The sequence below is a fragment of the Macrobrachium rosenbergii genome, chromosome 12 (genome assembly GCF_040412425.1).
Source record: "Macrobrachium rosenbergii isolate ZJJX-2024 chromosome 12, ASM4041242v1, whole genome shotgun sequence".
NCBI lineage: Eukaryota > Metazoa > Arthropoda > Malacostraca > Decapoda > Palaemonidae > Macrobrachium > Macrobrachium rosenbergii.
Window position 1 is genome coordinate 111,583,504 of NC_089752.1, and position 24,520 is coordinate 111,608,023.

General features: G+C 40.2%; 1 protein-coding gene across 3 annotated transcripts; it reads right to left on the bottom strand.

The window, feature by feature from the left end:
• On the bottom strand, positions 1-24,299 carry LOC136843877 (histone H2A deubiquitinase MYSM1-like). 3 transcript variants are annotated; one of them, XM_067112746.1, is made up of 3 exons: positions 24,137-24,299; positions 9,442-9,730; positions 1-7,915 (listed from the first exon to the last, which is right to left on the bottom strand). In XM_067112746.1, the coding sequence occupies exons 1-3, from the start codon at positions 24,205-24,207 to the stop codon at positions 5,699-5,701; spliced, it is 2,577 nt and encodes an 858-aa protein (XP_066968847.1). In that variant the 5' UTR covers positions 24,208-24,299; the 3' UTR covers positions 1-5,698. The 3 variants fall into 3 exon arrangements, with proteins under 3 accessions (XP_066968847.1, XP_066968848.1, XP_066968849.1); XM_067112747.1 differs by lacking the exon at positions 24,137-24,299 and adding an exon at positions 8,117-8,351 and having other exon boundaries at positions 9,442-9,577; XM_067112748.1 differs by lacking the exons at positions 9,442-9,730; positions 24,137-24,299 and adding an exon at positions 8,074-9,420.
• Between the last annotated feature and the right edge of the window lie 221 nt (positions 24,300-24,520).

The window sequence follows — 24,520 nt, forward strand, 5'->3', positions numbered from 1 at the left end:
TGATTTCCTCTCAGGTTTTAATGTACCATCATCATCATATCACACCAGTTAGGATGTAATATAAATGTTCATAGTATGATTCTTTTCACATACAATATAAAAACATGAGGCTAAAATGCAGTAAGTCCAACATTAGAAGAAAAAATTGAAACATACCAAAAATTTCATCAGCTGATACTGTCTATCATCTTCACTCCTATCAAACAATGCATAGCTCACATTTACAAAAGTCATGCTATAACATATATTTCTTTTCAATCTAAAATAGTATCTTTATATATCAATATACATATGTCCAAAATTTTTTACAATTTACACAAGTATAACACACTTACTGTATTATTTGAACATCAAGCATATATAAAAAAACACAATATACAATATAAATAAGTTACATTACTACTTACAACCTTTTGACAAAATGCGTCTTCAATAAACTTATTATGTACAAGAATCAAAAGAATGCATATGTCTCTTCTTACATGGCAGAAGGAGTGTCATTGAGTAAAAACACTTCATAATCAATATGAAATATCCCTGAGCGTTCAGTAACTATATTTCTTACCTGTGTAAGAAACTGCATATATAACTGAACAAAAGGATAAATGATCAACAAATTTCCTAATATGAAAAATCCTCAAAATATTCAAGGATTTTAATCTGTGACAACTCACAGAACACAATTTGAAAGTGCAGGTGTCCATACCATAAGCTATTAAGCCAGTCAATTTGTAAATGCGCAAAGGGGAGATAAGAGCTCTCACACAAGATTTTCATAATTGTCTCACAAATCAATGTGCACTGGGATGACTTGAAAGACAGAACCTCAACAGTGGTCTAATTTAAATAATAATAACAGAGACAGATGGGCTAGCTAAATTTAAACTTACAATGTGCTGAATGAAAATGGAACCCTCTCATGAAGCTGTCAAATTATTAAATAAATCTCAACAGGTCTCAAATAATGAATTTTCATAATTGTCAGTTACTAAGAATACCATTGTCATTTCTCACAAGTATTTGAAAGAGGCTAATGAGTCTCACTTCTAAACTCATAGGGCTTGCCTGAAGAAAATATGAAAGAGAAAGAAAAAAAGACTGAATAGGGAAGTGGACAACCATATTGCAGTAGAAGGTCAAGGTAGGACTATGAAGCAGGTATTCATGGGACTGTAAGTACAGGAACAACAACATCCTACACCAAGTGGAAAGAAATTGCTAGATTACTGATGAATAAAAATATAGTATGCCATTTTTGACACAGAATACTCTGATGCTGCAAAAGACACGTACTATTCTATGCAGCAGAAATACTGACCGCCAACCCACCCCAGGGAATTTTCAAAAGGTTACACCATATAATGCCAAGATTCACTGCTAAATAATGATGGGTGGTCCCTATTACAAATGATAAATGGGTGGAGAGACATGGCATCTAGCAGCTAGAAAAGACTAAAACCTTGAAGGCTGTAATAGTCGTAATGTGTGTTGAGAAAGGAAGACCATCTAGCAGCTGTGCAAATACCTTGACGAAAGCCCACGAAACCACTGAAATGGACCCAGATGAAGACCTATACGAAATGGGGATTCAGACAGAGAATGCACAAGACAAAAGAGAGTGGAGGGAAATCATTACATATCTAACTCCAAAAAATAGGAAAATTGACCTAAAAATTTTAATGCCAACAATGAAAGCTGGAACATTCTGTTATAAAAGCTGTGTAGCTGAGAACCTGTAATTTAACAAATAAAACTGTACACTAAGTCAAATTATCATATTAAATTCCATTAACCTTTATGCGATATCTTACCTTTATTTTGTCTATTTAACTCACCAGTCTTAAATTTTTCGAGACATCACAGCACTAGTAATTTCACATTCTTAAGTTTACTTATATTTTGGATACTTTTTACCCTCTTTTGACCTGTCCAGTTAGATAAAAGCAGTATACTGTGTCAATGAAAGCATCCCCTCATAACTATTTATTACTTTTCTCAAGTGGCTTAATTAAACACTAAATCATTTCTTGGACTTCCATATGGCTGGGACAAGGGTTTGTCTTTAAACTACATGAGAACAATGAAGCACGGCTAAGTCAAAGTGGGAAATGTTTGAAGCAAAATCACTGAATTTAAAGAGGTAGGAATCAATGTAGCTGGAGACCAAAGCATTGCTGCAGAGACCTTCAATTATGCCTTCAAGTGTGTCATTCATGGTACACTGTCGGCTAATTCCCTTATGGAAAAGGATCATGCAATATATAGGAATATATATGACTACACAGTAAGATAATCAACTAATCATGATTATATATAGCATATGAAGATTAATTTCCTGACAAATGAGCTTGACAAACATGGTACAGAAATGAGGACTTAAGCCTGGCTTGGTGCAATTTCTTTTTTTATTTTGTCCTTGAATAATAGGAACTCCACATAGTGATAAAGAATCTACACAGGCTTTTGAAACTACAGCACAGCCCATTAGGTTTCATTACAGCAATGATATATTTACATATGAACCTATCAGTTGTCATTTAATAAAGTAAGCACTAAACCGAATTACTCTCCAAAAACTCAGATTTTTGTAAGTCATGCCTAGCCAGAAGGTTCCTAATTATGTAATAAACAAGAGTAAAGGCACAGTACACTACTCTTCTTGACTGTGTAAACAGGTTAAAAGCACAGAGGAATAGTCTAACTTCAATACCATAAACAATTATAAGTGCTTATCAATTTTGTTCACCTACAGTTATATGTAGTTTATTAAAACAGAATTTTTTTTTGGTATTACATGCTTCTTTACAAATCCAGCAATAATAAATAGCCTATGTCATTCAAACACTTCTCCAGTTACAATATTCAATAGATCTTGAAACACAAAAGAGATCACTGTTCACAGCCAGACCATTCTCCAGTGTCTCAGGTGGCATTCTTATTCTTCCATGCTACAGGAAAATTATTTTTAGTAAATGCAGTGTTAATACATATATCTATTTCTTATGTTAACTAAGACACAAGATACGTAAATTGCTGTTTTTATGTTAAGCACTTATCACTTATATAATTACCCCATGACCCATTTTCAAAATAATTTTATACCTGTTACCCATAGTTTAGCCAGCAAATATGTTTACTTTAGCGTGAGCAGACAGTTACCTTGGACTTGCACACAAACCACCAGCAGGAGTTTTAATCCTTCTTTCTACCAGTAGGACCTGGATGGATCTGCCGTTCTTATGCAATTTTTGAAGACTAATGTAACAGCAATGATCGTGGTGTAACTTTATTCCTGGGGAGTGTGCTGCATTATTTGCCTTGTGCCATCTGTTTCGAGGAAGTTCCAAAACACACGTCATCGGCTTGGCATGAGTCGTGATCAAGTCAGAACATAACCTTCTAGTACGTGTATACCTAAGCACCACTCTGAAATTCATTGCAGGTGATTGCTGAACTAAATTAGGCATACATTTGAGTACCCGATACTTCGCATCCCTAGTTGTTGTAAATCTTCAAGACCATAAGCAGTTAACGAGAGCCTCTAGCTTATTTATATATTAATGTTTACTCGAGGGAAATTTTCAGTGTATGTTTGTATATTGTTAATTATGTTTTGTGCGTTTCTTTAGTGCCTTTAGTTTATGACTATTTTCGTATGACTAGATCATTTTAGTTCATGGAGACTGTGACAGGACAGTAGCATGATTAGTAATTAAGAGGCTCTCAAAATTAGGTTGCACTTGTTTGGCTGTAGCTCACTCCCTCTGTTTGTTTGTATCTGTGGTCATTGCTATTTCATATTTATTTGTCAGGTAATTTGTTATTTTTATCATAATGTCCAATTTACATCAGCTCAATACACAGAGAAAGGTTCTTCGTAAGATGGTAGCAGATGCTTTTAATAAATCTGGTTCCTACGCAGCTTTCACTGCATCTCAGAAAGTATCTGAAAGGAGTCTACCTGAAAGTAGTCAGTGGTTAGGCCCCTGGTAAATTCCAGTCCTTATTGAAATTATTTTTTTAAGTAAGGCTTTGCTAGTCTTGAAAGTAAGTAATCATTGGAATTTGTCTAATACCTTGGCATCTAGCTTCCTACCGACTGTGTTAGCGGTTCTTATATTTCCTCTGGAAGTGTTACGCTTACATAACAGCATATGCATTGGTGGGAGGACAGCTATTAACAATTCAAGGAAGGTAATGATATTTGGCTATAACCTGTCTTAACTTTAGCGATAAAGTGAGTACTGATGGACAATTTTATAAGTTTATGCTTTTCATGTTTTAATGATTACCTATCATAATTTCAGGTGATTACCCAACTAAATTAGGCATATATTTGAGTACTCGCTACTCTGCATCTCTAGTTGTCGTTAATCTTCAGGACCACAAGCAGTGAACAAGAGCCTTTATTTAGACAATGCTTATCTGAGGAAATATTTCTCTGTATGTTTGTATACTATTAATATACAGGTTAAATATGTTTTGTATATTTCCTTAGTGACTTTAGTTTATGACTGTTTTTGTTATGTCTGGGTAATTTTAGTTCATCCATGAAGGAGAGTGAGGGGAGAGGAGATGGGCACAAAAATTTCACAATTGTAAAAACATCATTTGTTCATATGATCTCATTAAGTATATGTATAGCAATTTAGGAGGGGGGGGTCATAACAAGGACCAGTGTTCCAATGGTAGAAGTCTATCCATTATCTGCAAGGTTTGGGAGACGAAGCACAGTCTGGGCATGTACAGCGAACTCTTTTGCCTTTCAAGGTCTCTGAAGCTGCTATGATTCAAGAACTGTTTGGACAGATTACGGCTATTCGTGATTTAACAGGTTTGTAGACAAAAACATATTGATAATCGTTCTTTGTTCTACCCTCCCTTAAACACTTTAATTATAATATCACTGTACTGTACTGAAAATTCCTACATGAAACTTTTTCATCAATTTCCTAATACGCTAAAGTGACTTTCCTTCATTTCAAAAATTGTATGACCCACACTTTCTGAGCTAAAAATACTCTGCAATGACTATACCAATATAATCATTATTCTTTAGTCAAGTCTCTGTTTTATGTCAATAAAAGAAAATATGCACAGTTGTAAATTAAGCATTTTTGCAACAGAATGTACCTAATCCTAATGATAGAGCACATGATCTGTGCTAATATTAAAACCAAGTCACCACTGAAACTCTCCAGCTCAGAGGCTGTGGAAGCAAAGGTAAGTTCAGAAGAAGGCCACTATAACAGGTTGTCCTATCTAAATATATTTCAATTATCAAAACTAAAAATGACTTCAAGTTGCATTATAAAGAGAGACATCAGCATCACATCTCACTGTGAAAAAAGTTACACTCCTGGATAAAATGTTATGGTTCAGAAAATATAAAATCCTTACATAAAGAAAAGATCTAAATAATCTTATTACATTAATAAACATAAATCTCTCTCTCCCTCAAGCAATATATAGCTAATAGTTTGTTTAGCTCTTCAAACAAATCATGACACAATAAACAGGATACCATGCAAATGTTATAGGTCTAAATATGAAACAAAGCTATCAACAGTACAATTCAAATCTATAAACAAAAAATTTTACACTCAGGATCTGCACTGCCAATAACAGCAAGTTAAAATATTAAAAAAAGAAAATGTTAATGAACTGTAATTCAATAATCCTTGTAATACAAACTGATTTAACTATCCATATATTCTCTCACAGCAGCAAGGAATTTCATTCGTACAGCTTGAAGGGGTCCATGTAGCTGTGATGGTAAATGGTGATTGAGGGAAGATATTGCTTTTTCCCAATTAGTAATCTGACCCCTCCACTCACCACGCCAGTCTATGGCCATGGCATCGTCCCTTGCCCCTCCTACAACTGATCTTATCTCACGGCACACCTCTTCCCAACCCCCAGGAACAACTTCACTGACAGACCACGAAAGTTTATATGGGGTCTGACATGGTTTTCCTTCTTCTGTCTCAGGCTCTCCATGGGGTGGTTTGTCTAATATAATGCACCTTATGTGAGATGCCTCATTCTGGTTGGTGGGACAAAAAGGACTCACTATTATACCTAAAAATGGAGCTTCTTGGCGGGCAAACCACTGCTGCATCTGGGACTGTGTGTCAATGTCCTGAATTGAAGGATTAGGTGGGAATGTTGGATGTGAATGGTACCACCCAACAACTTGCACACCTCCTTCATGAATGGAAGTGCACGCAGCACTCTGAGATATAGGACACATGTCACACTCTACTCCAGAGCTGACTGCCCGAGTAGGCACTGCAACTGTTACGTACAATATGTGAGCCGCTGGATCAAAATATCCACCCAGTAAGCCCATGACTTCAGCTAATGAAGTATGGGAATGCAAATCAAGGGTGATGAGTGCATGAGCATGCATGATGACAGAAAAGGGAGCAGGACTGTCAGGGTCATGCTCTAAACAACGCACCAGCTTGAACTGCTCCAGTCTGCTGCCACCACGACCACCTCCAATTCCTACTCGGTTCCTGGGAGCTTCTGGAATGTGGCAAGCATCTATGACTGCTCCAGACTCATCATGGCTTATTGTAAGACCACCACCCTCACTCAAGGGATAATCCCATTTCTTTTTCTGCTTCTGACGAGTCATGTCAGAACGATCTACTTTCACAACAGGTTTGCAAGTCAATGATACTTTCTCTTTGTGCTTAACACCCACAACCAATGGAGATGAATAATTACTTTCAGAACACCCAAAATTGATAGCACCTATCTTTTCAAGGTACTCATGAACTTTACCTATGGAATTAACATCTCCGCAGTGTTTTAAACCGGCACGGACAGAGGTCTTTCTCATATATTTTGGTTTAGTCTGTTTCCAATAATTAAGAAGATAATTTCGAATCCGTAAATATCTTTCAGGGGTCTTAACACCTCTACCATCAAAATATTCATAATGAACTCTCTTCTCTTCTTCTGTAATAACCTGAGGGTCTAACTCAACTTCTTTCACTGGGATTGGGAAAGTAAATGTCTGGGGCTTTCTTGTGTCCTGCTTTGTTTCCTCCCCAAAAACACTGTTGTTTACACAATCTTTACTCTCAGAGATTTCGTCATCAACACAATCGTCTGTAGCCTTACATGGTACTGATTCTAGAGGCACTTTGTCTACAATCATTAACTGTTCATCATCACTGACATCAATATCCACATCACTATCTTCTTCTTTCTCATCTTTGACAAGATGAACAACTTGGCCCTCTAAAACTGGTGCTGAAAATCCCTCAACCTCATAACTGGGTTTCTCTTTACGAGCAGCAAGTTTCTTTGGCTGACTAACATTTACTTGTGGAAAGTTTTTTGCACTTATGGTAATCTTCAGTTTCTTCTTTTTCTTAGGAGATTTTGAAGGCGATTTCAGCTTAAATGGCTGGGTGCTAGAGGTATGAGTCTTCTTTTTCACTTTCTTCCTGTTCTCTTGTTTCTTACTACTTGACTTTTTGACGGGTTTTGTTTCACTATTTGGGGTATTGGTGACCAACCCATTACTAGAAAGTACCCATTCCCATCCCTCACCAATAGGAGGCACATAAACATCTCCAGAGGAACTGAAGTCTCTAAAATACACATCATTATTGTTTCCTTTCCTATTTTCTGAACTGGAGCTTCTCTCTCGCTTGGGAGAATATGGGGTCGTCGTTACTGTTGTTGTTGCTGTTTCAATAAGACCAAGGGGATCTTCCAAGTCGGTTGTAATGCAAACAGTGTCACCTGGCATGATGACATATGTGTCATCCAATGTTTGGGGCTCCTGGATAATATTGGCCGTCTCTGCCCACTTCTTGTGAAAACTACGAACCTGACTTGGCGTTTTAGTTGCAATAAAATTGGAGATTCGACCCCAATTGGGGCCAAAAAGTTCCTGTAAATATATGATGACTGAGCCTTACAAGGATTTGTAACCCTAACCTAAATATTAAATAATTTATCATAACACACATGAAAATTTCTATTATTTCTTGCCCAAATAACAAAATAATTCAATCTAAAAATCAATAAAATGAATAAAAGCAAACTCACATTTACATTTTCTAGAACATGCAAACAAGTGCTTTACAATCACCATTCTTTGGCAGCTTCCATGTGTCGAACCAAGTCCTAAATTTCGCAATGTTAGCAGTGTTTCACCAAGTCAAGATACCTCATGGGTGAAGTCACCTCTCTCTCTTCTCCACCGTACTGTACTTCATATTTCACTTATTATGGCAAAGCAACAAGTTTTCTTCAGCCAGAAGTGATGAGAGGATTTGATTTATGAACTTAAGGCTGACAAGCCAAGCACTGGGCCATGTACTGTACTGCCATTTAGTGATGAGAGAGGAAGACGAACTCAAAAGAAGTTTTTAATTTTGGAAAAAGTTTTGATGGGGGTAGGAGTAAGGAAGGGCAAACATACATTAAACATTTGCTAAAACCAATTAAGAAATGAGCCATTCAAGACAGAAACAGCCACAGCCAGCTCAAAAACAGCTACCCCAACTAGGGACTAAGAAGCTGAGATGATGATGTTTCTAAAAAAAAAAACTATAGTTAATTATTATCCAACATTTCAACCAGACCACCAACTTAAAATTCTAAAATCCCACTTCTTAACACTAAATTAGACAAATTAAAACTGGGAATCTCATTATAACTATAACAAAAATGTTGGGAAAAGACCATCACGTGCCATTTCTAGACTCATACGGCTCACCCAAAGTATTTATTCTTTAATGAGGGAATATCTGAGCAAGACAAACTTACAGTATAGGAAGTTGGACAGCTAGGCAGCAAGAGACCAAAGGAAATGGAAGAAAACATAAAGGGGAAAAGTACTGCAGCCGGGGTTAAGGAGATACTGCAGAGTAAAGAGAAAAACCACAAAAGGGACACCGTAGGTCACTGGTTCCCGAAGCAAGCAGTGCATTGCCCTCTGGATAAAACCATATTCACAAAGCCAAAAGAGCCATGGTCTAGCACCAAGCACTCACTCCAAGGGTCCCTCATTTAAAACCCTGCATAAACCTGAATGGGTCTAGATGCTACCAAACTATAATTAAGCCTACATCTATTGGGCATAGTACTCTGTGACAATACCCCTTGAGATTCTAATGACATACAATTAAGAGAGGGGTCAGCACGTCAAATACTAATGAGCACCGTCATGCAAAATTCAGGATTTTGTCTATACTGATAGTTTCTAGTTAACAAAATTATATCATGTGATTCTTTATAATTATTATTTTTTACAATTAATATTTCTGTAACATGAATTGTATGATGCCTCAGCTTTACCTAACTGAGAAGTTAATGTCTCAGAAATAAGTGGTTTACATGTCATGGAAAATAACACACATACAGTAATATTGTACTAAAATAACTGGCATAACACTAAACAAGAAAACTTACCATGCCTTTGACGAACAGATCTTTTTCTATTTCATTCCAATGACTTTTTGATTTACGGTTATGTGGACTCTTCTTAGCACCAGAAGATCCAGACCCGCTGTGAGTGACTGGTCCACTTGAATTAACAGAATTGACTGTTGCTGCATGGGTTGGGAGGGCATTTTGCGAAGTTATTACTGGAGGCTGACTGCTGTGGGTATTTGATGAAGTAGTGTTCAGAGCAACACCATCCTCTCCAAATAACCCAAATTCTCCCCCAGAATCAAAGTCAAAAAAGTCTGGTTCACTTCTGCAAAGATAAATTAAGAAATAGAGAACAATGAACAGGAAATAATGTCAAGTGTTTGTCCACTTAGCTTACACTTATCTGGCAAGCCTGTAAGACATACTCTGGATTTGAAGTACCATATTAAGCAGTACAGATTATGCCATAAATTTTGCACACAATACTCCTAAACAATAGCCGTTACTTTTCAAGTTACCATGACATTTAACATAGCAGAATGCACTCTACATACTGCACACAAAATAAAAACCGAAGTGTGCAGTATACAGGTACTGTATATTAAATATATAAAAGAATTAACATTGAAATTCTCTCTCTCTCTCTCTCCCTTACCCTACCTGTGATATGACGAAAATGTTTATGTCGATCAGACTTGAAAAATCTTTTTTCTGAAAAAGAATAACTGAGAGAGAGAGAGAGAAACAGAAAGGCAAGCAAATGCACAGCAACATGATGCACATGCATACACAAAATTGCATCAAACACAACATCCATGTAAATATGATATTTTCATAATAAAATAAATTTTTGAACATACCTGGTAGTTATATATATAGCTTAAGTCCCTGACGTCACGGCAGAATTTCAAAACTCGCGCAATCGCCCGATCGGTAGTCAGGTGAACCACCTGTGCGCCCTCTACCCAGGTACCTGGAACCATTCCAACAATTCCTCAGATCTTCCATGCCCCAAGTCTCTAGAGGGGAGGAGGGCGGGAATTTAATTATATATAACTACCAGGTAAGTATGTTCAAAAATTTATTTTATTATGAAAATATTTTTAAACATCTAACTTACCTGGTAGTTATATATATAGCTGATTGACACCTTTGGTGGAGGGTCAGAGACAACCAACATCGTTGGAATTTGCTTAAGGGTTAATAAACCAACTTAAGGTCCTTACCTGGATTAAGGAAGCTGACTTCAATGAACTCCCCCTCATTATGTCTGCTTTCCTTAAGAGGTCCAGCGATCCACTCAGGGGGCTGAAGACCTCTAGGAGCTGCCAACCGGTGTACCAACCTCTATGTGACAGACAACCTATAATAACCTTGTTCCGGGCACCACCAAGGAACAAAATGATCATCTGACTAAAATCAATGATTGTGGAAGACTGTGTTCAATCTTTACAAACAACCATCAAATTTCAACCATTCCAAGGCAAGAACAAAGGGTATTGTTTTATGGGATTGGATTAAGGAAGCTGACTTCAATGAACTCCCCCTCATTATGTCTGCATTCCTTAAGAGATCCAGCGATCCACCCAGGGGGCTGAAAATCTCTAGGGGCTGTCAACCTGTGTATAACCTCTATGTGACTAGACCTCCTCTCAATACCCTTGTTCCGGGCGCTACCAAGGAACTTTCATCCCAATGATTGCGGAAGACTGCGTCCAGTCTTCACAAACAATCATAAAAATTCTCAATTCCAAGGTAAGAAAAAGGGTATTGGTTTATGGGGTTGTAGGGTATTCCCTTCTCCCATTACTGAATTAGATGCTATAAATGGACCCAGCATATAGCAGCCTTCGTATAATGTTGGGCTTGTTTTAGATAATGAGAGGCAAATACTAACTTGCTTCTCCAGAAGGTCGTGTCCAAGATACTCTGCAGGGACCTGTTCTGATTAAGAGCTACAGAGGTTGCTACTGCCCTGACCTCGTGCGTCTTTACTTTCAGAATCTTGTGGTCTATCTCTCTACATTCCATATGTGCTTCTTTTATCAACTGTCTGATAAAATAAAAAACAGAGCATTCTTCGACATCTGTACAGAGAGCGTTTTGACTGAGCACCAAAGCCCTTCTGAATTCCTTCTTAAGTCCTTTGTCCTATCCAGGTAAAGCCTTAGAGCCCTTACCGGTAATAGGACTCTCTCTCTCTCCTCCCCTGTTATGTCCTTCAGATTTGGAATCTCGAACGTTAAGGGCCAGGGTTGTGATGAGTATTCATTTTTTGCAAGGAAGCCTAGTTGCGGTGAGCAGATTGCCTTGCCTTGTCTAAAATCTATATTCTTGCTGAGAGCATGTAACTCACTAACTTTTTTTCGCTGCCTAAACTGACCAAGAAAAGAGTTTTCATGGTAAGGTCCTTTAAAGATGTCCTCTATAAGGGATCGAACCTCCTCCTGAGGAACCTCAGGACCACTTCTAGGTTCCATGTTGGTGAGTTCTCTATATACAAATTTGGGTTACAGAGACATTGGAAGAGGACACATGGTTGTCCTTGCACCATCCTCTAAATACCTCTGTGAACCAATCTCTTGTCGGTCAGTAAGGGGCCACAAGGGTCATTCCGGTCCTCTCGTGTGACACAAATTTTTTGAGTACCCTGTGTATTATCTTGAAAGGGGAAAAAACATACACGTCCAAATTGGACCAGTCCATCAGGAACGCTGCCTATGTATGTCGTCCGAATCTGATAAGGAGAGCAGTAAGTTTCAGTCTCTTCGCTTGCGCTGTGGCGAAGAGATCCATGCACTGACGTCCCCAAAGTCGCCACATGCTTGAAGATGTCTGAAGTAGCGTCCATTCTGTTGAGAGGACTTGATTTTTCCTGCTCAGAATGTCCGCCCTCATATTTTTTCTCCCCTTGATAAAGTGGGTTACTAGTTTGACATTCTTCTCCTTTGCCCAGAGAAGAAGTTCTCTTGCTGTCTCGTATAGAGACCTGGAGTGAGTGCCCCCTTGTTTGCTAATGTAGGGCAATGCTGTCGTGTTGTCGGCGATGACCTGCACCTCTCTGTTCTCCACTATGTGTTCGAACTCCTGAGAGCTAGAAGGATTGCAGTTAGTTCTTCCTTTCCTAGTGTTGCTCCCAATCCTGAGCGCCGAGAACAACTCTAGGTCTGGGTTCCTCTGATGTAGAGAAAAGTCCTCCTGAGCTTGACAGGGTCATTCCACCACTCTAAACTCGGCCTTATTGGTTACTTAAATGGGGAAGCACTTGGTCTCCAGTTCAATTTCCTTGTCCCAGTTCTGATTTAGAAGAAAACTGTAACGGGCATAAAATCAATCTTCCAGAGGAAAACACACTGTTCTAGCGAGGAAAGGGTCCTCAGCAAACTCATCCATTCCCTCGCCGAGCATGTCTGTCTCTTTAGAAAGTCCTAAAACTTTCTTAAGGCTTGTCCTGTTCTTGCAACAGAAGGAAAAGCCCGAAAATCCTGACTCTGAATCTTTATCCTAAGGTACAGAACCTCTTGGGATGAGATCAGTTGAGATGTCTCTCTGTTTATCAGAAGACCTAATTCTTCGTATACATGAATCGTGGTGTGAAGATCCTCCAGGCAGCGTGTGTGGGAAGGAGCTCTGAGGAGCCAGTCGCCAAGTACAAGGAGATTCCGATGTCTCTCGTGTGAAGAAAAAATCTGCTACATTGGTAATCATCCTTGTGAAAATCTGTGCTAGACGCTTGTTGCCAGTGCATCTTGCGTCCTGAGCTACCTCCACGTCTTGGCTTCCAATATCTTGAAGCCTGATGTCCTGACGTCCAATGCCTTGACGATTGACGTCTTGAGTTCATTGACGCTTGCCGTCATGGTGTTTCATTCCTAGATGCTTGACGCCAGAGTATCCAGCGTCTAGAGTTTCATTTACTACGTTCATCGTCTTAAACTTCTGGACGTCTAGAAGCTTTAGTTGGACGTCTATTATCCTTCTTCTCTTTGCCTGGTTGTCATGCTTGCACCAGAGAAGACAAAGTCTGCTGCATATTTTGTAGTAAAGCTATATACGGGGCTTCCTGCTGTTGGGGAGAGGCTGGGGAAGCATCAACTACGGGAATTATTTCCTCCTCAACATCAATAATGGATTGTGGAGAGGGTTCAGCAGATGAGTACCAATCCGAAGGAGGAAAAGGAGAATGTACGGAAGGCAGCACAGCGTCCACCACGCTCTTGCAGCCTGGTATCCTGATTGAACAGAACTATCTACGTTTGCTCTTAATAGGAGAGCTACCCTTGGGGCTGGAAGGGAAGAGCTCCGGGTTGCTCCCGTGGCTACAACCTGGAGTCTATGAAGTCTTATCATGACGTCCCTCAATATTGGGTAACTTGCTCTTGAGAGGTCTCGACTCCCGAGCCAGACGTCAGCCACGTCTGCTTAGACCGAAACAGAGAGACCGAAACTGGAAAAAACTTTTCCCGTGGACGAACTTCAGAAAATTCTTGGAGTTCGGGTGCATGGGAATGTGAAAATACGCATCCTGGAGGTCCAGTGAGGCCATCCAGTCATGCTGTCTGACTGCAGCTAGAACCGATTTTGTTGTTTCCATAGCGACCTTTGGTTGCAATCACGTCTAGCATCGATCTCTAACCCCCCAAGCATTTGGGGATCAGGAATAGCCGAATGTAGAATCCTGGGGAATTCGGATCTTGAACTCTCTGTCTGGTCTCCTTTTGCAACATCATAGACACTTGTTGCTATAGAGCCTTTGCCTTGGTTCTGTCGTTGCATTTTGACAGAAAGGACTATTGGTCTTGTTACTAGAGGGGGCTTCCTCAGGAAAACAATCTTGTACCCCTCTTAGAAGACCTTTGTTGTCCGAACCGGATGAGCTTCAGACTGTCATTCGTTGGGCCGGAGTTCAATTCCCGTGGTCGGCTGATGAAGAGTTAGAGGGATTATTTCTAGTTAAAACTAAGGTATTTATATCATTACCCCTCTTAGAGTAACTGAATGGACAATAGGTCCACTCTCCTTCTCTCCCACACTTGCTAGAAACTGGACAGTCTGGCTCTTACCGCTGTCTGCAAGAGAAGAAAGTCATGTCCTCCTTTTTCCCTGTGTAGAGTCTCTTCTCGTTATCGTTCATCTACCCGTCCTAGAGGAACCTCTATTGGAGGGCCGACCACGAAAGAGCTGAGACACCTGAAAAACAGGAGCCTCAGCCTTACTCTTTTAGTGATGAAAGTCGTTGGTAGGACTTTTCTAGCTGTTCTAGATATTAGATCTTACGTGGTTTTCAGGGCCAAGGATGAAAGAACCTCTTTACCAAATCTTGAGAGAAGAGGTGAGAGGAAAAAAGGGGCATAAATCAGTTCTGATTTTGACTGGACGTGACCCCATTAGCCAGGAGAGATCAAAGATGGGCATTTTCTTCAGGATTCCCGCTGAGAAAGCGTAACTGATTTGTTGGCACCACCTCCAAGTCCTTTATCCATACACGACATCAGATATATGAGTTCTTCGGTGTCAGTCGTGTTGAATAATTCCATCTTTCTTCCTCAAGCTCCCGGGGTCCAGTCCAGAAAATTACAGACCTCAAAGGTCCTAAGAATTCCTTTGAGGGGGAGGTCTAACTCTGATGTTGACCAACAAAACTTCGTTTTCCCCATGGCCACTCGACTAGAAGAGTCAACAAGATTCGAGAAGTCTCCCTGGGAAGAGGCAGGTATTCCGAGGCCGAGCGATTCTCCAGTTTGATACCAAACGCTAAATCTTGAAGCCAGTTTGGCTGGAGGAAAAGCAAAGGCTGTCTTTTATTGTTCCTTCTTCGAAAGTATCCATTCATTCAAAACTTTAAGCGCTCTCTTGGACGAGCGGGAAAAAACCACCTTTGTAAATACTGCCCTCTTAGACGCCTTCCCAAAAGTAAATTCTGAAGGCGGGGATTCTCTGGAAAAAACTTCCTAAAATAGCTTCATAAGTCTTTTAAAGTCTGATGAAAGCTGATGGCCTTTTATATCGTCTTCGTCGGAAAACTCTACAATAGGATTCACAGGAGAATGCGGATATATCAGTCTCCTTTTCTGATTGTCCAAGACCGAAATAGTGACGCCTTTCAAAAATATTATCATAACGCTCGGGCGCCCAAGAGTCCAGTCTCTTGACGCTTGGCATCCATTTTCTTAAAGCTTAACATCTTGGCGGCCAGCCTCATGACGCATGACGCCCTGGAGTCCAGCTTCGACACTTGACGTCCTGGCGTCCAGCTTCTCGGCGCCCGACGTCCTGGCGTCCAGCTTCGGGCGCCCGACGTCCTGGCGCGTCCAGCTTCGACACCTGGCTACCTCCCCTGGCGCCCGGACTTGTAACGTTCGCTGATCCGCCAAACCTAGAGGTTACTTGAGAACTGGCCGCCAGTGCGACATCGGTCAAAAGCTTCCTCAGGTTGACGTTGTTGCTGCATCTGAGCTGTGAGAGCTTTTTGTTGTATTCCGTTTTTGGACGCTTGACGCCAGTGCATCCCGTGCCCAGAGTTACCTCTGCGATGGGGACTGCGTCGTCCGACGACGAAGAGAACAACATTACCTCGCCTTTCCTATGGCGAGGGTGAGCGTCCTGGGAAACGTCAACAGGTACGCTCGAGGGGACGACTGCTCGGTAGCTAAAGCCTCTCGCCTCCCTTCGTCTGTCGACTTTCCTTCTCACAGGGGTTGGTGAGCTTGGAAGAGGTCTAGGACTAGGAGCACGACAGGACCGAGCGGTCGCACCCTCCACTGCACTTGCACTAACAACATAGTAACACTTGTATTTTTTAGATCTCTTATTGTCGATCACATATTATCCGTCTTCTGAGAGGGATTTAACCTGTTGGGCCAGGGCCTGCCTGGCGGCCAACATATCTTTAAGTGTTGGGTCCTTACCTGTTTCAGTAGGGGGTTCAGAGACTACCACTACGGGAGAAGGATCAATAGGATAGTTAGCAAGGGGAAAAGAATTAACTATTCCCTGGTTATATCAAGAAGAGTGAGACACAGTACTCTTAGTTCTTCTGAGCCGGTCTTTCAAGCTTTCTCACATATACACCGACTATAAGCAAACCATTCCCGTTCTTCACATATACTGAGTGGGGACCCAAGGAGACTTTAGCAAGCCGTTTGCATCCCCACACACACATTCTCACACTCGATGAAGAGTCAGGTATGTTGTAAGAAATTCTAAAAGCAAACGAGCGAAAGCCAAGCCAAAGTGTACTTCACCAAAATAAGTTGTGAAAAAACACGGGCTACGAGCGAAATTCCATCGATGTTACCGACACAGCGGCAGGGAAGATCTGAGGAATAGTTGGAATGGTTCCAGGTACCTGGGTAGAGGGCGCACAGGTGGTTCACCTGACTACCGATCGGCGATTGCCGCTAGTTTTGAAATTCTGCCGTGACGTCAGGGACTTAAGCTATATATATAACTACCAGGTAAGTATGTTTAAAAATACAATGCTGATTTTATACTGAACATGTAGTTATCATTTTGTGATGCATTTTGGTACCTCCCCATTAAAGATCTAATAAACAATCCACTCAAATTTGTGTGTTTTTCCAAATGTATTGCAGCAACATTGCTGTTTATTTTGTATGGCCTACAAAAATTTATGAAATCTTTACACCATCAGACACACGTAAGCTACTAGATCTTAGGCTATCACATATCACTGTTTGAAAATCTTTGGTAAATATGTACTGCAATCCACAAAATTTACTATCAACACAACTATAATATTTACATTCCATTAAGGGACATTAACTTAGTCATGTACTGTATACCAAGTTCATATATGTATATATTTCAAAAAGTTCTCCCTGCTACTGACCTTAAACTTGTTCCAAAAACCCCATGACAATCAGATCAATGTTTCACTTAAGTATAAAGGACTTACTTTTAGAACTGGTAGTGGGCTGTCCAACACTGAACATTCCAACATATGAAATCACTTGGAAATATTTAAAACCTATAGAGGATATAAAGACTTCAAAGTGTCTGGAAGAGTACACAATGAAACTGACCTGAACATTTTACAATACCTTTCAATAAAAAAGGCAGTTACAATTCTAAATACCCAGCTGCCATCTATGCAATTGTTTGTGGCCTAATTTGGTGTTTTACGACTTCTTGTTTTTTTAAATGTTTTCTTTCAGTCTCCTCCCTTCCACTGCTCAGGTGGGTTCTTGTGTGTAATTTTATGTTGAATCTATTTTTTTTTTACCTTATTCTTTTTATCAATTTTCTGTGTTCTAGTGTTTTCATGTTTCAGTCTTGAAAAGAATGTTTGAAAGTGTGAAGTCAAACTAAATGTCAGCCAATAAACTTTTACATACAAGATGCCTGTCCCTTCACTTTACTTTGTGTGCTATTGAGAGAGAGAGAGAGAGAGAGAGAGAGAGAGAGAGAGAGAGAGAGAGAGAGAGAGAGAGAGAGAGAGAGAGAGAGAGAGAGAGATTAAACATTCTTATATTGCAGTCTGCTTCACAACTCTTCGCTTTTACCAACTGCATAAATTAGTGCCTTATTTGCTGACTAACAAATCCTTAAGTCTCTTATTGTATATCCACCTCTAAGCAAATCCACATTTGTCCCTGATGCCGAAGAATAGGTGACATCTACAATTGAGTGCCTGAGTGGGTTCCCCAGCCCCCCACTCACCTGCTGTTAGTTAATTACCTTGCTACCAAGACTCAAAAAGCACAGCTGCTTTTGCTGGTTTACACATCAAGGAAACACAGAAATTACCCAGAATTCATAATGCATTTGACTTTCTGTGCCCATCAATTTTCCCAACAGCGAACAAGTATAGGTTGGTGGACTGCTTGACAGTGGCATTAATAATGCCTTTTAACATGGCATGTACTTCTTTTCGAATCAAATTCTTGCTCGGCATCTTTTCCAATACCATACAATGTTGTCATAAGAAAACACGTTCCTATGAATAACCACTTTGCTATTATTTTCTTCAGTTCTTCTGGTATCAATCGTAGCACTTTCTCAAGTAACCTTTAGATTCAGGTTAGGTAGGTAATACCTTTAGCCCACCTACAGCAAAGTCCACCTAGCTTTGCAGCTAAGCCCCGCCCACTGATTACATCACGACCATTCATTGAAGCTCATTGGTTGGCAATGGTTTTGAAAAGTTGGTTAATCTGTGGTTCTTTTCATCTTCATTCATTCTGCAACGGTTGTTTTACCAAACTAAATACATTCTGCTGGTTATCAAAAGGAAACATTATATTATCCCCTCCACTAAAATCATAATACACATTTCCCTAAAAATGGTAAAAAAACAGGAAAATATTAATGAAGTCAGGAGTGTTCCTTGATGCGGCAATGTTGTGTTTCGTAAATGAGGTTCACCTGCATACGGAGGTGACACGGAATGTCTGCGTTTGAACTGGTGCAATTGAATCACTGAACAATGATAATTAAGGTCTGATACTGTCAAGCGTGTTCACCATTCTAAATTTAACACAATGACTTTCTCAGGGCTATGCAGACTGGAATTTCATACTGAATTCAGGAAATTTTACTGCGTTTTAATAGTCATAAAATCGATTTCATTGCAATCATTTGCACATCTGGAGGGATGACAAGCAGTGACTGCACTCTACAAAACCAGAATATGCCTATGCTTAACTTAAAGTTACAGTATGATAGGCTATAAGAGTCATATTGGATATAATTTGCCGAGAATATTCTTAAGAACATTATCTCCTTTCAAAATAACAGGACCATAAAAAATGACATAGACCTATAATGTCCTATGTCTTATGACATTTGGATTATAGGCAAATCTTATATTCAGCCATTTTATTGTGGTTCTCGTCATGGTTATTCTTGTTTTTGCTGCTGCTGTTATGGTGTTTGTAGTGTCTTCGAAAAATTTTCATATGGTAACCTAATATTGCAGAATAAACACAGACCTATTCATAAAATACTGGTGTAAAGATTTATCTGCCTACTCTTGTTAATTAAAATTTAGTAATTTGTTTTAATTAAAAGTAATTGAGATCTTTGAGAATATAGCCTCAGCTAGAATATTCTCCAGAGAGAGAGAGAGAGAGAGAGAGAGAGAGAGAGAGAGAGAGAGAGAGAGAGAGAGAGAGAGAGAGAGAGAGAGAGAGAGAGAGAGAGAGAGAGAGAAATTTACTGACTCTTGTGTATCATTTGTCCAACAGGTAATCTACAAGAATGCCCCAAAAGCAAATGAATCACGGGCTACTCACAGACAGGTTTGGATCATCTCATACATAACTTTTTCAGTTATCATTTATTTTTTTTCTTATTTCCTTAAGTATCTTATGATGCCTTCCTATCATGGCCTTCATTTTCATAGAAATGCTACAGCACCCTTATATTTACTCATCACAGTAATATAATTTGTTATCCCTTTGTAAATATATTTTCAATATACTGTAAGTTCATTGAGAACAGTTTGATAGTTGTGTTTAATGCTGAGACAGTCCTATGATTGATCTGTGTGCACCATCAGCTATGTGCCCACAAGTATTACTTTTATTCATTGTGATATAAAGTGGCATTACAATTACTATGGCCATCCACGCATGCATATACATTATAGATTGTGGAGTTAAAACTACTATATTAATTAAAAGCTACGCTATTTCCAAGAGATACGGGTAGAAAACTATGTGCGATAAGAAATTGACGTGTGGGCCCCTGCGCTGTCATTGTCTCAAAATATAAGAAATTGATCTGTAGGCCTATGCCCTGTCATTGCCTCAAAATATAAGAAATTGACGTGTAGGCCTATGACCTGTCATTGCCTCAAAATGTAAGAAATTGATGCATAAGCCTATGCCCTATCACGCCTCAAAATATAGGAAATTAACGTGTAAGCCTATGCCCTGTCATTGCCTCAAAATATAGGAAATTGATGTGTAGGCCTATGCCCTGTCATAGCCTCAAAATATAAGAAACTGACGTGAAGGTCTATGCCCTGTCATTGCCTCAAAATATAAGAAATTAATGTGTAGGCCTATGCCATGTCACTGCCTCAAAATATAAGTAATTGACGTGAAGGTCTATGCCCTGTCACTGCCTCAAAATATAAGAAATAGACGTGTAGGCCTATGCCATGCCACTGCCTCAAAGTATAAGAAATTGACGTGTAAGCCTAATCTCTCAATGATATTAATATCTGATATGGCTGCATAAGTCTATGCTTCATTTCAATGTCGTCTATGTGGGATTGTTTATTTATGCCAACACCAATTTAAAAGAAAAAAAAAAGCAAGATGCTTGTGTATTTAGGCTGCGCATAAAAAAAGAAAAAAAATGATAAATAACTTAATATGTCTTTCATCAGAGACATCAACTGCAAGCTTCCTAACTCCAGGAACTCAAATCTCATTACCGAACGGAGTCAAATCCTTACTGGTAATCATTTGGACTGTCAACTAGTGTGACGTCACTCCTCCTTCGAGAGCCAGCCAATCACTGGCGTGCAGTGGGTGGGGCTTAGCTGCAAAGCTAGGTGGACTCTGCTATAGGCCTAGTCATGTTAGACCAATAACCCTAAATTAGGTTAAGCTACTGAATAACCGTTTTCATTTTTCATCTTGCCCAAAATCCAAAGATTTACCACAGTAAACCTTCCATTTTACAATAAATATGGCCTAAAACATGTTGGTAGCATCTAATGGATTAACCATTCAATTCCCAATGGAAATGAAAATAAAAATTTGTTAGACTTACATCATAAAAAAAAATTAAGTATACCTTAGTTTAACTGAGACCACTGAGCATTAACAGCTTCCTAGGTTGACCCATCTAGACTTATTTTATATGGCTAAGAACCAACTGGTTACAGCAATGGGACCTACAGCTTATTGTGAAACTGAACCAATTATAGTGAGAAATTAATTTTATCACCAGAAATAACTTACATCATAAACTACCAGAAGAGCTATAGGCTAGCCTAGTCTATCTTGCTAGTTTAATGATCACTAGAGTAATTATACAGATTTACCAACTCTGAAAACTTAGGCTAGGGTAGAGTTAAATTGAATGCACTTCATGGGGGTGGGCTAGTACAAGCTAGTCGTATTTCAATTAGGCTATTGTGATGATGAGGAAATTTGGGATAATTTTCTGCATACGCTATGTAATGAGACTTAGGCTATTTAGGAAAAGTCCTGCTTAGGCCCAAAGGCTATCCTTTAGGGTAACCAGCAGGGCCTGAAGACTATCCTATAGGATAACCAGTTAGACCCTCAAAGATTATCCTAGGAGGTAGGCTAACCAACAGGGCCTAATGGCTATCCCATAGGATAACCAGTTAGGCTAGCCTCCAAAAGATTATCCTAGGAGGTAGGCTAACCAACAGGGCCTAATGGCTATCCTATAGGATAACCAGTTAGGCTAGCCCTCAAAAGATTATCCTAGGAGGTAGGCTAACCAACAGGGCCTAATGGCTATCCTATAGGATAACCGGTTAGGCTAGCCCCCAAAAGATTATCCTAGGAGGTAGGCTAACAAGTAGGGCATTAAGGCTATGCTATTGGATAAACAGTTAGGCCCCCAATGATTATCCTTTGAGGTAACCAGCAGGATCTAAATCCTATAGGATAAACCAGGTATCCTATAAGGAAGTTTCAACCGGAATTGAGGCTCCTGCTGTTGGAAGATTACCCTAAGAGGTTAGACCACTGCCTTTCCAAATAGTGCCTAAAGGCCCTATCCTGTTGGTAAAACCAGTTATGTTTTGCCCCTGTGCAAAAGATTATCCCCTCCGGTAACCACCTTCCCCGCAGGGGGACATAAAGGCTATCCTCACCTAGGACAGCCAGTTTTGGGGGACGTGAGCAACAAAGGTTTATCCTTCCCCGCATTTTTGAAGTAACTATCTCCCTGCCTTCCCCAGGGTCTTCCCCTCCCTCAGCCCCTCCCTGGATACATCTCAGTGCCAGTACTAAACATGTCCGTTACGTTTGGAAGTTTCAGGAGGAATTGAGAAGTCCTCCCTGTTGGGTGAGTTAGGGGTGTGGGGGACAACAAACAAATGCATCTCCCTTATCAGCAGCCCTAAAATTATCCTCACAGGTTAAACCACTGCCTTTCCAAATATTGGTGCCTTAGAAATTGGTTTTCCAGCATACTTTTAGGACTGTTGGTTAAGGAGATGTCTATCCTATGAGGTAACAGCACGGCCTTTGCCTCTGTAAAAACCCCCAGTTAGCCTCCCCAGATTAGCCTATCCTCACCTTCCCCGCATTTTTGGGGGACGTTGAGCAAAAGATTATCTCCTGCCTTCCCCACATTCTTCCTTCCCTCAGCCCTCTCCCAGCAGGGCCTTTTCCTATAGGATAACCAATAGCCAGTTAGGCCCCCACAATGTAGACATGTCCAGGGCCTAAAAGCTATCCTATAGGATAACCAGTTCTCCCCCCCAAAACCCATGAAACCCAGGGCCTAAAGGCTATCCTATAGGATAACCAATAGCCAGTTAGGCCCCACAGATTACCTATCCTGGGTAACCAGTTAGGGGCAAAAAGGCTATCGGATAACCAATGCCAGTTGACAACAAACAAATGCAACTCCCTTATCAGCAGCCCTAAAAGTATAAGAAAAACCAGCAGGGCCTTTCCATGGTAAAACAGGCCAGTTAGGCCCCAAAGATTAGAGGTAACCAAAAGATTAGCCAGTTATTATCCTATGAAGTAACCAGCAGGGCCTAAAGGCTGTCTTATAGATAACTAGTTAGGCCCCCAGAGATTAGCCTATCCTATGAGGTAACCAGCAGGGCCTAGCTATCCTATAGGATAACCAGGGCCCCAAAGGATTATCCAATGAGGATAACCAAAGGCTAGCCAATAGCCAGTTAGGCCCCAAAAGATTATCCTATGAGGTAACCAGCAGGGCCTAAAGGCTATCCTATAGGATAACCAGTTAGCCCCCCAAGATTATCCTATGAGGTAACCAGCAGGGCCTAAAAGCTATCCTATAGGATAACCAGTTAGGCCCCCAAAGATTATCCTATGAGGTAACCAGCAGGGCCTAAAGGCTATCCTATAGGATAACCAATAGCCAGTTAGGCCCCCAAAGATTATCCTATGAGGTAACCAGCAGGGCCTAAAGGCTATCCTATAGGATAACCAGTTAGGCCCCCAAAGATTATCCTATGAGGTAACCAGCAGGGCCTAAAGGCTATCCTATAGGATAACCAGTTAGGCCCCCAAAGATTATCCTATGAGGTAACCAGCAGGGCCTAAAGGCTATCCTTTAGGATAACCAGTTAGGCCCCCAAAGATTATCCTATGAGGTGACCAGCAGGGCCTAAAGGCTATCCTATAGGATAACCAGTTAGGCCCCCAAAGATTATCCTATGAGGTAACCAGCAGGGCCTAAATTCTACCCCATACGATAACCAGCAGGGCACAAAGGCTACCCAAATCAGGCCGGTGGCGGCCTCTTCACTAAACAAAACGGTCCAAAATAATCCCACACAACAATCATCCAATCAACTACGAAAAAGACCCAGTCCTGGGTAATCTGCCACGTCTTCTCCATTCCCAAAAACTAGGGGGTCAAGATAGCCCAGAACCAGCCTACCGCAGCCTGCAGTCAAGACCCAGACGAGCACCAAGCCTGGCCTACGTAGACGTCCAACAGAAAAGGGTATAATTCGTTTGCTTTCTTAACTATCATCCATGAAATCTCCCGGAACGGTTTTACTTACTTAAAGTCCAAATCAACGAGCCCTACGACATCTACATCCAAAGATCCTCCTAAATCATCCGACGACGCCATTGTCAAAACAATGGACAAAATTTTCCACCGATGTGGAATAAGACCTCGAAGGCGGTTACGATGTCACCGCTCCGAGCATAGTAGATCGACAACTTTGTTTCAATATTGTAGCGACTTGTGATTCTTCTTCTTTTGTGGTTCATAAAGAAACCTCATTCTTGATCGTTGCTGACCTAACGTTTAGTAAATGAGTGGCCGCATGTACTACCGAGAGAAATTCTTGGTTTAGAGAAAAAAAGCAAGTTAAATAGATATCAAATGTATATATATATCACCAGGTAAGGTTTACTTTAAACCTATTTTCTAAGATTGG

Coding starts and splice junctions, on each gene's coding strand:
- LOC136843877 (XM_067112746.1), bottom strand. CDS start 24,207: ATGGCGTCGTCGGATGATTTAGGAGGATCTTTGGATGTAGATGTCGTA. Junction 9,731..24,136: donor CTCGTTGATTTGGACTTTAA/GTAAGTAAAACC, acceptor TTATCTTTGCAG/AAGTGAACCAGACTTTTTTG. Junction 7,916..9,441: donor ATCTGTTCGTCAAAGGCATG/GTAAGTTTTCTT, acceptor ATATATTTACAG/GAACTTTTTGGCCCCAATTG.